Raw genomic sequence first — 14,920 nt, 5'->3', positions numbered from 1 at the left:
AAACATAACCTTAATCACTGTTGAGTCATCCTAATACAAATAAAGTTATTAGAGGTTATGAAAGCTGAGCAACTCTAAATGAGAAATATACAAAATAGATATAAAATTAAAGGTCTCGTTCTTCCTGATCCCATTTTTCAAACTTTAGTTAGTGTGTAATGTTGCTGTTAGAGCGGGGTGCCCAATACGTCGATCGCGATCAACCAGTCGATCGCAAAGGCAATGCTGGTAGATCACACATAAGTTAAAGAAAGAGGGGAGGATCATCAAGACTATTGGTCATCCTAGTTGTCAATCATTCTGGTGATATGTTTACGTAAGGCCATCGTACATGCTCGTCCCTAGGTTCACTTTCTGCACATGTGGACTTTCAGGTGTATATGTGTGGTGGGCTACGGTTTCAGCCATTCATTGAAGCTCGCGTTCTCACCGTGTTTTTTCAAAATGTCTGAGGGTCGCAAAAGATAAAGTGTCTACGAATTGTATGACAAAAAGTGAAAGGCCTCTAACGAAAGAAACAAGACCAGAGTGTTTTGGGGGAATATTTCTCAGTCGCGAAGTTTCTACTCGACAGGTAAAGTTTGGCATGCTATTTGAAAATCACTGCTAGTAAAAGTTGATGTAAGCTATGATGCTAGCCCTGGCACAAGTCACGAACCGCGCAGACACGGTAAACAATGTATGAGCCATGCCAACAGCAACTTGTAAACAGGGCGTGCACGAGAGGAACTAGGCTCGTGCATGCTCTCTCATGCACTTGTGCACTCCTCTCAGGATCAGGTAGAGTGTTGCGCAATTGCATTTTTTTTTTAAAGTGGAAAGGGCGGTTCTTTTCTAAAATTCGTGAAAATCTTCCGCTATACCTTGAACTGTGTATGATGCTCCACGCCTCCACTAGCTTCGGAAAACAGAGATCGAAATTGCCATTATGGTTTTAAGAGTAATTGGGAAACACGCAAGTCTGAGTTGCTGCGACTTTTTTCTCAAATGTGTTTTTATAAATCTTATGCCTGCCCGCTGCAGCTCGTCTAACTTCTGAAATTTACCAGGATGCGCATTCTTGCCTACATGCAGAAGCTGATCCATGCTCATGAGAATAAAAAGGAAGACATTGTGAGAAATGTTTGCAACCAAACCGATCAAAAGCCCCATTGACTTCCATAGTAGGAAAAATGAAGTACTATGGAAGTCAATGAGGCTTCTGATCGGTTTGGTTACAAGCATTCCTCAAAATATCTTTCTTTGTGTTCAATTTTTTACAGGTTTGTAACAACATGAGGGTGATTTTCATTTTTGGGTGAACTACCGCTTTAAGGCACTTGAGGCTGTGCTGGCTGTGACTATATTTACATTATAACTTTATGGATGCAAAAAGTGGTTGCAATAAATAGATTTACACTAGGCCTGTATATGTTGTGATTTACAATATATGTCTGCATATGTTGTGCATGAGCAAAAGCTCACCACTCCAATGAGATCTCCTCTGCCGTATTCTCCAGTCAGCTCTTTTTTCCCATCATCCTTCATGATGACGGAACGTAGACGGCCACTGAGCACTATAAAAGTACTGTCCGACTTATCACCCTGCCTGAGAGAGAGAAAGAGAGAGAATGTAAGAAAGAAAAGAGAGGAGAAAGATTGGATGGCGTCATTTTTCATAAAAGATTTATAAAATGCTGCGAGAGCTTATCTTTCTAACCCAGAGGCCTGTACTGAAGAAGAAATTGTCAAGTTTATTAGATTGTATTCTGTCCAAATCTCTTACTGAGGAAATTATAGGAGAGAAATAACTTAACAATAGAGTCTATCTGGGTCTGCTCTGGGCCAAGCCAAGAACACTGGACAGATTATGCTTAATACTAATACATGCTAATCAATGTGCAGTGTTTATACTAATAATGGGAAAAAGAAATGAATTAGACCTGTAAACAGCTCTGCCTGCCTCCACAGCCATCCAGTCAAGGGCAAAGTCAATTTGTCTGACGAACGGTGACATCCTTCTGACGACAGTATGAGCTACATTCAGAACTACTGTGGGCTCAGCTCTCATGATCCTGACAAAAATATACACACATATACAGTGGGGAAAATAAGTATTTGACACATCAGCATTTTTATCAGTAAGGGAATTTCTAAGTGGGCTATTGACACAAAATTTCAACCAGATGTAGCCATCAAGCCAAATGTTGAATTCATATGAAGAAATCAGAACATTTAAGTATACAGGTTGAGTCATAATAAATAAAATGAAATGACACAGGGAATAAGTATTGAACACATGAAGAGAACAAGGTGCAAAATGGCATAGAAAGCCAGGAGATCACCTGAAATCTGCCAGTATTGAGAGAGAAACCCTGCCCTCTATCAGTACTAATTAATATCAGCTGCTTTAGTCAGCTGCATTTTCTTTGTTTGCTCCCAGGCTCTTGAATACTCTTCCCATTGAGATTCGACAGGCCGACTCTCTGAGTACTTTTAAATCCACACTTAAAACTTATTTTTTTAGGTTAGCTTATAAGTGATTTTATTTTTTGGATGCATCTTCTTTTATATGTTCTTAAATTTGATGTATGTGTATTTTATAATGTATTTTCTATGATTCTGTAAAGCGCTTTGAGATGCAAATTTAAATGCGCTATTTAAAATAAAGTTTATTATTATTATTATTAGTCCTAATTGATGGCCTATAAAGGCTTCTCATTATCCAGAAGGCACACAGGAAAGCAGGTACTGTTGTTTCAAAGAAAACTATAAGCAATGCACTGAACCGCCATGGCATCCACGCACGCTCACCACGCAAGACTCCATTGCTGAACAAAAGGCATGTTCAGGCTCGGTATAAGTTTGCGAAAGAGCATTTGAAGAAGCCTGTGGATTATTGGGAAACTATATTATGGTCAGATGAAAGCAAAATTGAACATTTTGGCAGTCATTCTATACACCATGTTTGGAGAAGAAATGGCACTGCCCACCACCCCAAGAACACCATACCAACAGTTTAGTTTGGGGGTGGAAGCATCATGGTTTGGGGCGGCTTTTTAGCAAGGAGTACTGGCAGACTTCATATTATTGAAGGCAGGATGAATGGAGAAATGTACCAGGACATTCTGGATAAAAATCTGCTGCCATCTACCAGAAAGCTGAAAATGAAAAGAGGGTGGACAAACACAAGGCCAAGGAAACAATGAAGTGGTTTCAAAGACAGACAATCACCTGACCTAAATCCCATAAAAAATCTATAGCGAGAACTGATGATCAAAGTGCATAAAAGAGGCCCATGCAGCAATGCAGACGACTGGTCTCGCCAGCCATACAAGAGGCGTCTAGAAGCTGTAATCACCAACAAAGGCTTTTCTACAAAGTATTAAATAAAGCGTGTTCAATACTTATTCCCTGTGTCATTTCACTTTATTTATTATGACTCAACTTGTATACTTAAATGTTCTGATTCTTTGTATGAATTCAATATTTGGCTTGATGGCTACATCTGGTGGAAATTTTGTGTCAATAGCCCACTTAGAAATCCCCTGCTGCTGCAGTATTTAGGAGTGTGACGTACTCGTAGAAGTGCGTTTTGCTGATGGCTAGAAAGCTGCAGTCCCGTTGCGCCTTTACAGTAAAAATCAACGGCTCCCCTGTCAGCACTGCCAACTGACCCACCAGCTCTCCTGGGTGAGCCACAAACAGACAGGTCTCCTCCTCTCTATCGATCATCCGCTGATACACATGCAGTGTGCCACAGATCACAAACTGCACACTCACGTCCTGAAGGGACAAATATAGATTCATGTGGCAGTATGTCAGTGTAAGATAAACAGGTGAATTGACTAGTGGTCAAAACAGACATTTTTGCGGCAAAGTGACACCACTGGCTGAGCTAACGTTGATGTGTAAAATTGGTAAGGAAGCTCAAAGGAATATTTTTGTGCTGCCCGCCACATTTGCAAAGTTTTGACAAACTTAATAGGTGGTAACTCATGGCATACCTACTTTAGTTGGGATAGGAGTTAAAGTTTAAACATTGTATGTATAAGACATAACTGTTTAATAAAGTTTCCACCTATGAAAAGCCTTTCAAATCAATCACCATTTTGTTTAAGATGACAAACGGCAGCAGATGGCTATTCAACTTGGATTCACAGCTATTTTAATTGCAATTCCTATAAGATGTCTGACCTGATCGCCTTGTCGAGCAACAACAGATCCAGCCTTAACCTGATGCAGTGTCACTCTACCCTCCAGCAAACTGGGGTCCTAACACGCAGTTAAAAGAAAAGCCAAAGACATACATATAAATAATCAAGCATATAAATGATACATCAAACATGATAACATGTCACAGTGATGAATGTATGTTTTGACCTGCAGCTGAATTAACCCCAGCAGGTCTTTCTTGGCAGCCTGAAATATGGCCCCCACTTTACTGGGTGGCACATCAGAGTGTGGTGCGCTGTCTGTGTAATGAATCACGGTGGAGGGAGCATGCTGCATAGTCACGCTCTTCTTCAGAATGGACTGGAGAATGAGAGAAATTACAAAAAATGGATAAAAGGTTGTAATGTTATACTATATAAAGATATTTTGAAAGTATCTGGAGAGCAATGAGATGAAATGGAGGGGAATGAAGACCTTATACACGACTGGACTGGAGGGAGGATCATCTATGGTGACACGGGCCCGTTCGTAGGCCATGTTTAGGTCATTTCCAGCCAACCCTGCACACATGCAAACCAACCACAATGCACAATTTTTAACCAATGTGATTTCATAATTTAAAATCTGAAAATGGATGTGGCTTTGCAGCACATACTTAGTATCCACTCAAGCTAAATCACTCAAATAGGAGTGTGACACAGCTCGATCTCATTACGGCTGTGATTAGGCCAGAGGCCACAGGCCGAGTGCCGGAGGTACTCGCAGCCGTCATGATACAGAGCCACATCACACGAGTCTGAGAGCGATACTGCTTTTATACAACAGTTCGATGGCACAAGTTTGAAAAACAAAACTAGAAAACAATAACGGAGTGTCTTAACCAGTTTTTTAAAAATTGTCAGAGAGATGATAATTCTGTGTGATGCTTATGGTGTCGTCTCGTGTTTTAACACTAACGTTACTGGAAAATAAGTCATTAAGTGTCCCGATGTAGTGAGTCAAGTGTCCTTAACAGTGCCCGAGCCCCTGTATACTGGGTTCATTCCAAGTTGCGTTTTTGCTCCCTTTCAAGGGCACTTCGGATTATGGATGCACGCTCCAGATAAAGAGATAATTGTCTTTATTGCATTTGTACAACTGAATGTGCGAGCAGTGGTGGATACGTAAACCATGGAAATGGTGAAGCGGTTAATGTTACGATACTAGTAGAATATATCACAGCTATCAGCCAATCAGATTCCACAACCAGAAAGAACTGTTGTATAAAATATATTATTAAAGGGACACTCCACTTTTTTTGAAAATATGCCAATTTTCCAGTTCCCCTAGAGTTAAAGGAACACGCCCACATTTTGGGAATTTAGCTTATTCACCGTATCCCCCAGAGTTAGATAAGTCCATACATACCTCTCTCATCTCCGTGCGTGCTGTAACTCTGTCTGACGCAGCCCCCGCTAGCTTAGCTTAGCACAAAGACTGGAAGTGGGTGGCTTTAGCTAGCATACTGCTCCCAATAAGTGACAAAATAACGCGATCATTTTCCTATTTATGTGTTGTGATTTGTATAGTCAAACCGTGTACAAATAACAAGGTGATATGAGACACAGCGATCTTTTAACAGTATACATACTGAGAACTATATTCTCTGAAGACGAAGCACTGCCGCATGGGCGGAGTGATCTGCTCGCAGCACACGAGAAGCCCCTGGTGAGGAGCAGAGAGTTCGGTCAGAATTGTGCAAATCACTCCGCCCATGCGGCAGTGCTTCGTCTTCAGAGAATATAGTTCTCAGTATGTATACTGTTAAAAGATCGCTGTGTCTCATATCACCTTGTTATTTGTACACGGTTTGACTATACAAATCACAACACATAAATAGGAAAATGATCGCGTTATTTTGTCACTTATTGGGAGCAGTATGCTAGCTAAAGCCACCCACTTCCAGTCTTTGTGCTAAGCTAAGCTAGCGGGGGCTGCGTCAGACAGAGTTACAGCACGCACGGAGATGAGAGAGGTATGTATGGACTTATCTAACTCTGGGGGATACGGTGAATAAGCTAAATTCCCAAAATGTGGGCGTGTTCCTTAAAACATTTGATTCTTACCTTTTTGGAATCCATTCAGCTGATCTGGTGGTACCCTTTTTAGCATAGTTTAGCACAATCCATTGAATCTGATTAGACCATTAGCATTGCGCTAAAAAATAACCGAAGAGTTTGGATATTTTTCCTATTTAAAACTTGACTCTTCCGCAGCCACACTGTGCACTAAGACTAACTGAAAATCAAAAGTTGCGATTTTCCAGGCAGACACGGCCAGGAACCACACTCTCACTCTGGTGCAACAATCAAGGACTCCGCCGCTGCAACATGGCTGCAGGAGGCGCAATGACACTACGCAGCAGCCCCTTAGTAACTTTCAATAGCAGGGGACTATTTTCGGGCAGTGCGTAACATTACTACACCTGCCGCAGCCATGTTACAGCAGCAAAATCCTTGATTATTAATCCAGAATGAGAGTATAGTTCCTAGCCATATCTGGCTAGAAAATCGCAACTTTTAAATTTCCGTCTGTACACAATGTAACTACATATGAGTCAAGTTTTAAATAGGAAAAATATCCAAACTCTTCCGATATTTTTAGCGCGATGCTATGGTCTAATCAGATTCAATGGATTGTGCTAAACTATGCTAAAAGTGGTACCGCCAGACCCGGAGATCGGCTGAATGAATTCCAAAATGTTAAAAATCAAACGTTTAACTCTAGGGCAGCTGGAAAATTAGTATATTTAAAAAAAAATAGTGGAGTGTCTCTTTAAATAGATTAATTGTTGATCTGTAAATTTTCATCCAGAGCCAAATTTGTATCATCATGTGATTGGTTTTAAATAATTTAATCATATAAAGATTACTGGGATAGATTTTTAAATTTAATTTTAGAGCACATGGAAGAAAATTCTTACTTTCCAGGCTTGTGAAATCACATTTTTTCTCTTTATAAATCCAGCTGTTTACAACCATAAGAAGCTTAATTCTAGATCAGACACTGCATGAATGAGAAAGATGGATAACATGACAGTGAGCTGTCTACCTGTGGTGTCTACAGGCATTGACAGGGAGCGAGACCGCCGCACAACATCAGATGCGTTTTCAAAAGAGCCCGCTTGCCCGCCATCTGAATGAAGAGAAACATATACTTTGTGTAATTTTACCATAAATCAGTGTTTGTTTAAAGAGTAAAATGCTGCGTGTGTGTCTGTGTATACCTGTATCAGTAAATTGGTCTCCAGAGCTCTGCAGATGCTCATCGTCTGGTGCTGACTGAGCGTGGGGTCTGCGCGGGACTCTGCTGGGACTTCCCTCTGCGAGCACACTGTTGACTGCAATGAGAGGCACTGTTTGTTTTTCCTAAACACACATGAAAACACATCCTCAGACACTTTCAAGCATCTGGTGTACAAAGCGATTCAACATTGATTGTCTGACGTCTTGCTCCCTAGGTAGATCAAGTTAATAAACAACTTACTAATTACTATATACTATTAATATACACAGCTAATTATAACAATTAAGTATATATAGTGGACATTTCACAAGACTTTTTTAAGATAAATCTTTGATGTCCCCAGAGTACATATGTGAAATTCTAGCTCAAAATACCATATAGATAATTTATTATAGCATGTTAAAATTTTTGGGTGTGTCCTCCTTTTAAATGAGCTGATTTCTGCACTAAATTGCAGTGTCATGGTTGGATAGTGCAGATTAAAGGGCTGTATTATCCCCTTTTGACATCACAAGGGGAGCCACATTTCAATCACATATTTTTTCACATGCTTGCAGAAAATGGTTTACCCAAACTAAGTTACTGGGTTGATCTTTTTTACATTTTCTAGGTTTATAGAAGTACTGGGGACCCAATTATAGCACTTAAACATGGAAAAAGTCTGATTTTCATGATATGTCCCCTTTAAAGACTTGACAGGTTGTATTCTGTTGAAGTGACTTTGAAAAGTGAAATACGCAGCACAAACCAAAAGTACTCTTTAAATCAAAACCGAAACGACTCCCTCAGCCTGCCTGTGGTCCTGCGATGAAAGGAAGAATGATGTGTGACTCATGTGATTTTCACATGTATAGGGTTGTGCTGTGCCATGCACTGAAGGCTGATGGGAGATTTTCGACCAGTAGCGCGTTAAAGTCGGTGTCCTTAAAATGAGACTCGAGGTCTTATGATCCATGTTATTTAATCTGGCTGAGTTTTACGGCTCAAGACAAGAGTGATTATGACGATGGGGGTTAACGTAGCATTAAATAACACAGAGTGTGTGTGTGTGTGTGGTCTATCAAACCTGATTAAAAAGCTCTGTTGTCAGTCCCAGGTAATTGTGGAGTGCCAGGAAAGTGACTCTCTGCAGACGAACCATGATTATCTAAATGGCCACAAACAGATAAAGTTCAGCCACAAATGTACCCAAATTTATGTAAATTATGCTGTTGTAAATTAATGGCAAATAAAACAAGCATCTATGCCAGGGGTTCTCAATCTAGAAATAGAAAACAGCTCAAACCAAATTACTCCAATCCAATTTGCATTACATTGAGAAAGTTTACATGCACAGAATAAGCGGATAACGATCAAAAATCTGCTTATTATAAAAAACTGTTTTTATGCGTTTACATGCAAATCAATAAACCGGCTATGCAGACAACTGCGTTTACATGGAACTTGGAGATTTGTCAGGTTTCTAGCAGGTAGTGACGTCATCACCTATAGTACATAATAATCTATCAAAAAGCATATCTGTTTTAAGCTATATTGTTTTATCTCTTTTCGTGTCTCCAGAATTTGTAAATATAACATCAGTTTTTATTTTCGCAGTTTCTCTGGCAACCGCTTTTGTAGAGCAGAGACTTTTATGCGTTACTTTGCGCTTACTTCCACGTCTGACGTTTATCTTTCACACGCAGAGACATGCGCACATGGACAAAACCGTGAGAAAGCCAGTTAAGGTGTTTACATGCCACGCAAAATCGGGGTAATGAGCAAAAAAACTACCTGCGCCGATCAGTTTTTGCTTACGCCGTTTATGAGGTTTCCCCGATTAAAGAAAACCATTTTGTGCATGTAAACGCACTCATTGTAAAGATCTACACTGTTAAAAGGATAGTTCACCCAAAAATGTAAATTCTGTCATCATTTACTCACTCTCATGTTGTTACAAACCTGTATACATTTCTTTGTTCTGATTAACACAAAGGATGATATTTTGAGGAATGTTTGTAACCAAACCATTCGTGAGCCCCATTCACTTTCCATAGTAGGAAAAATGAATACTATGGAAGTGAATGGGGCTCGTGAACGGTTTGATTATGAACATTCCTCAAAATATCTTGCTGATGACATAATGTTCATTTTTGGGGTAACTATACCTCTAAAGCAGTGGTTCTCAATTCCAGTCCTCGGGACCCCCCTCCCAGATCAATTTAGATGTATCTATATATATATATATATATATATATAAACACCTGATTCAGTTCATCAGCCTGTTAGTGTGTTAAAGCTCACGTAACACACACTATTTCTGCATTTCTGAAGTTAATCTGGAGTACCTATAGAGTAGTATGACATCCTTTATATCTCAACATAAGACAGAAGTCTTACTTACCGCGTGCAACTCGTCATGACCCGGTTGGGAAAATCCACCGCATCAAACACACAAGCAAAACTCCACTGCTACCCCGGATAATAAACTATATCCATTGTTTTCATAAGGCTGGATGTCTTCTCCTTACATCCAAAAACACACTTCTTCTTTCGTGCCATTGTTGAGTTTTGAAATTAAACAAAGCTGAGTGGCGTGATAAGATGTTCGCAAGCTCTAGCGTCTCCCGCTGATTGACGGGTGGGCGGGGTTTTCCGGGGGAAGTGCCCATATAAAGAAGTGATACGTATAAAAAAACCCTGAAACGTCAGTTGGACCTGTAATCGAAAAAAACTTTCCGAAACCCTGGCGAAGTGCATTCGGCACAGAAATACTCTGTAACATGTCCAACTGCTTTTTTGACACTTTCCCTACGTTTAGCATGAGGAAACAACTCTATAACTATGTTAATAAGTCAGAATGCTTGAAATACCATTTAACCCCCCTTTAATTAAGGAGCCTGATGAGTGAAATCAGGTGTTTCATATAAGGAGACATCTAAAACATTCTGGGAGGGTGGTCCCGAGGACTGGAATTGAGAACCACTGCTCTAAAGAACCATGCTAAACAAAAAAAAGTGTGGATTGTGAAAAAGCGATAAAAGAGTTCAATACTTTTATACACATTCTGCAGCATGAATAAGAAAGATATTTAATGTCTAAGGTCACTTTGACGCATCCACAGGAGATTTTAGGCCCGCTTGTACCTGTATGACTCTCACGAGTGTCTCTGGGTATTTCTCAAACACAGACTGGAAAGCTGAGGCAGGCAGTCGCAATATGGTAGACCTGACCGCTGCACGAGCAGCCACGGTCTTATACGGAGCAGGATAACCCTGGAGAACGAGACAGAGATCGGAATAAAGAATTTATCTCTATGCACTGGAGCTGGATAAGAAGTCAAAAATAACATACCGTAATGATGTCTAGAATGCTGAGCAGACTGTGAACGCTGTCCCCGGGCAACACGTCCTTCACCACAGGCTCTGTGCCATCCTGAAATACACACACACACATAGATGCACAGAAGGAAAAACTGCAGGGGAACACTGCTTCATTTACATAATTGTTATTTAGCTGATACCTCAGTCTTATCCAATCTAAGCTTTGGTACAATTAATAGTGTGATGGCAACCCTGGAGCAACCTATATTAATGTATTAGATATTAAATGTCTAGATTAAAGGAAAACATCACCGTTTTTATAATATTTTACTATGTTCTTACCTCAACTTAGATGAATTAATACATACCTATCTTTTTACAATGCGTGCAATTTTAATCTTTGTACAGAGCTTCGTGAATGTGTTAGCATTTAGCCTAGCCCCATTCATTCCTATGGCTCCAAACAAAAGTTGTATTTTGTGCCACCATACTTCTCTTGTAACTATTCATGTAACAGTCTTTAAAGGATTAGTCCATTTTCATCACCATGTCATCCAAAATGTTGATGTCTTCCTTAGTTCAGTCGAGAAGAAATTGTGTTTTTTTGAGGAAAACATTCAAGATTTTTTCTCATTTTAATGAACTTTAATGGACGCCAACACTTAACAGTTTTAATGCAGTTTAAAATTGCAGTTTCAAAGGACTCTAAACAATCCCAAACAAGGCATAAGGGTCTTATCTAGCGAAATGATTGTCCTTTTTGGCAAGAAAAATAAAAAGTATGCACTTTTAAACCACAACTTCTCGTCTTCCTCCAGCTATGTGACGAGCCAGCGCGAATTCACGTAATAGCTTAATGGCGTCGAAAGGTCACATGTTACATATATGAAATGCACATTGGCGGACCATTTTATACAATAAACTGACACAAGGACAATAATTAGTATCATTCGACATACAACAACGTCGGAACGGTCCTCTTTCTCCACACTTGTAAACACTGGGGCGTAGTTTCGCATACGTCATCCGTGATCTTGACGTGAGACGTATTACGTGAGGTCGCGCTGGCGCGTCACAGGACCGGAGGAAGACGAGAAGTTGTGGTTTAAAAGTGCATATTTTTTATTTTTCTTGCCAAAAATGACAATTGTGTCACTAGATAGGACCCTTATGCCTCGTTTGAGATCGTTTGGAGTCCTTGAGGCTGCAGTTTTGAACTGCATTGGAATTGTTAGGTGTTGGGGTCCATTAAAGTCCATTAAAATGAGAAAAGTCCTGGAATGTTTTCCTCGAAAAACATAATTTCTTCTCGACTGAACAAAGACAGACATTAACATTTTGGATGACATGGTGGTGAGTAAATTATCTGGATTTTTTTTTTAAGAAAATGTACTAATCCTTTGAATAGGGAAAACATGGAAGTGTTTGGTGGCTTCTAAATTCATCCCTGTTTGGAGCCATAGGAATGAATGGGGTTAGGCTAAATGCTAACACATTCACGAGGCGCTGTACAAAGATTAAAATTGCACACATTGAAAAAAGATTAATTTGTCTAATTTGAGGTAAGATAGTAAAATATAAGGACGTGACTATGGCTGTTCGTGAATCAAGGGCTTGTGGGGTTTGATCAAACACAATTTCATTTATTTCAAATGTTAATTGGTTTTTCACACTTGAAAGTGCTGCACATTTTTCCATGTTTATGAGCTCTCAAACTGTTTTAATAATTACTTGTTCATCTATGAAAATGTTGCTAAAATTGTAAAAATAACTTGCAAAGTGCTTAGTCACTCTTCAACATTCTATGGCGACAAACTAAAAAGCCCAAAAAGTGTCAAGTGCTGGCTAGACTTGGGTAAAAGTGGCTATAAGCAAAGGATGGTTTAAAAAGACGAGAGCAAAGCATACTGTAGTGTGAAAAGCGTGAATCTGCACTGGCTTGATAACCGAATTAAACCCTAAACGTCTGCTTTAAGGCAGTCAATCTAAAAGGAAAATATTCTAGCTCATCCTTACCAGCTCTTGGATGGTAAGCTCCAGCTGTCCATCCTGAACCACATAAATGCTGTCATCATCATCTCCTGGTTTGAACAACCCCTCCCCTTCTTGCAGTTCCACAAACACCATGTGCCGACACAGCTCCAGAAACAAGGGCTTTTCGAAATGACCAAGTACCCTAAGATGCACCCACAAACACACAGTATTTAGCATAAGGACATGCACATGCTTTGTTTAATTTAACTTTAGGTCTGAAAATTTTTTTGTAATTTGCATGCAGCTTTGACTACGTGACCCTACAATCTTGCTCACCTGACGTTTTTCAGCATGTACAGCACCTCAGAGGGCAGGTTTGAGTTCTGCACATCAAACTCAGTAAGGTCTGCCTCCAGGAGGGCGGGAGGGGGCTCTTTGGGCTGTATGGTGGGTGGCTCCTTTCTGATCCGTAGGATCCTTTATGACATCATGGAAAATCAAGCAAAAGGGCTGTGATTAAAACCGAATTATAGACACAATCCTAGAATTTGGGATGAGAATTAGGAAAATAATTACAAAGGGACACACCTTCGAGCAATGGTTAAAACTTTAGGCCTCTTTCGTGAGCGTTGTTTAGAAACTGAAGTGGAGGATGGTGTAGAGGACAATGTCTGGACCTGAAAGATACGAATAGACAAACAAATGGAAGGACGTAGATTAAATGAATAGATCTGGCTGTTAGTCTCCTAAATGTGTGTAGTGCAATACATGCAGAATGATCTGTTTGGTAGACTGTATGCTGCCCTCTAGTGTAGGAAGAGTAAAGTTTAATTTGATGATACGTTTTAATTAAACCTATGAGCATTTGTAAAGCAAGTCGGTGCAGTGGGCCATTTATCTTATAGCTTGAAGGCAAACAAGTCACTTTAATATGATTAATAATTACCAATTGAAAAACAGGGAACAAATCCTACCAGTTCCAGCCAAGTGTGACTAACCTTTCTCATAATTTTCCTGCCGTAGAAGAGAACTTTATCTCTTTTTCTGAAGCGATAGCGAGGGACACCAGCCTGTTGACCTTGAAACATGCAAAAATGCTTTAACATCTACAAACAAACATAACCTCATAGCACATCACTAACAATCACATTTGACTTGCCTTGTCAACATTTAAGTGAATACAGATAGAAAAAATTATACATTTTGTATAACCCTTATATGTCCCTTGGGGTCAAAATGACCCACAAGCCACTTTTCTTAAGTTAAAAAAATGGTTCCTTTCATCTCAGTGGAATAAGATTTTGTGAGTTTTCTACATTATCTGTCAATATTTAAATAAAAAAAATGCTCCGATTGATCGGCCGCCGATTGGTATCGGCCAATAATGGCATTAAATGACTCGATCGGTACTCGCTAAATTTGTCGATCTCGTGAACCGATCTTTCTGTTTACTTTTTGTCATCATAGGGATCTTGAATGCGGCTGCAGTTAGAGACAATTTTTACGTTTTACGTAGATTTGGATTTCTCTTTTTGCCTTTACAGAGATAAGTGTATTTTCTATGAGGACGTGCTCCGGTCAACAACGCGATGCGTCTTTACATCCCCATCAAACAGCGTATACAACACATATCTATCGCGGACATATCAGCTTAAAAAAAAAATCTGTATCGGGCAATCACGAAGAGAGAAAAAAACGGTAAACGGTATGGGCTGCAAAAAACCTGATCGAAGCATCCCTAAAAAAATGTCCTTTCATCTCAGTGGAATAAGATTTTGTGACTTTTCTGCATTATATGTCAATATTTAAATAAAAAACAGGGCTTGAGTCGGTAGTTCTGAAGATGCATAATATTTTTATTTATTTTTTTACAAAAGAGGCCCTTGGTGGTCAATATGACCCCAATTGAAAATGAATAAGAAATGCAAAAAATCCTTTTTTATTCGTCAAAAAAAATTATAAGAATAAATCTAAAAATGTAATCACAGAAAAAGTCCAATTTGTAGTCGTGTGTAAGGTCTACGGCGTAGGTTATCCATAGCCTCTGCGCCAAATTTTTAACATCGCGTCAGTTCTACACGGACCACATCTGTGATTGGTCCACTAGAACCCCTCCCATCAGGTTAAAAAAAACTGTGCCATAGGTATTTCCGTTTGCGAAGGTGAGAACAAAGATGAGCCAAGTTGAGGAGTGATTTAGCTGA

General features: G+C 39.6%; 1 protein-coding gene across 1 annotated transcript in view; it reads right to left on the bottom strand.

The window, feature by feature from the left end:
- The window catches only part of pnpla7a (patatin-like phospholipase domain containing 7a), a 38,627-nt gene that overhangs the window by 18,751 nt on the left and 4,956 nt on the right, over positions 1-14,920 (bottom strand). Inside the window, exons 7-21 of the mRNA XM_073871383.1 lie at positions 13,715-13,794; positions 13,305-13,393; positions 13,053-13,193; positions 12,759-12,918; positions 10,774-10,854; positions 10,566-10,694; positions 8,507-8,587; positions 7,421-7,562; positions 7,246-7,329; positions 4,630-4,715; positions 4,363-4,515; positions 4,177-4,254; positions 3,560-3,765; positions 1,923-2,054; positions 1,465-1,588 (exon numbers count right to left, since the gene is read on the bottom strand). Coding sequence (XP_073727484.1) covers positions 1,465-1,588; positions 1,923-2,054; positions 3,560-3,765; positions 4,177-4,254; positions 4,363-4,515; positions 4,630-4,715; positions 7,246-7,329; positions 7,421-7,562; positions 8,507-8,587; positions 10,566-10,694; positions 10,774-10,854; positions 12,759-12,918; positions 13,053-13,193; positions 13,305-13,393; positions 13,715-13,794 — 1,766 coding nt within the window. The remainder of the gene's footprint in view (positions 1-1,464; positions 1,589-1,922; positions 2,055-3,559; positions 3,766-4,176; positions 4,255-4,362; positions 4,516-4,629; positions 4,716-7,245; positions 7,330-7,420; positions 7,563-8,506; positions 8,588-10,565; positions 10,695-10,773; positions 10,855-12,758; positions 12,919-13,052; positions 13,194-13,304; positions 13,394-13,714; positions 13,795-14,920) is intronic.

Source organism: Misgurnus anguillicaudatus, chromosome 9 (assembly GCF_027580225.2).
Source record: "Misgurnus anguillicaudatus chromosome 9, ASM2758022v2, whole genome shotgun sequence".
NCBI classification, from domain to species: domain Eukaryota; kingdom Metazoa; phylum Chordata; class Actinopteri; order Cypriniformes; family Cobitidae; genus Misgurnus; species Misgurnus anguillicaudatus.
Note: the sequence above shows the minus strand (reverse complement) of the source record. Positions and strands in the feature narration are given on the sequence as shown.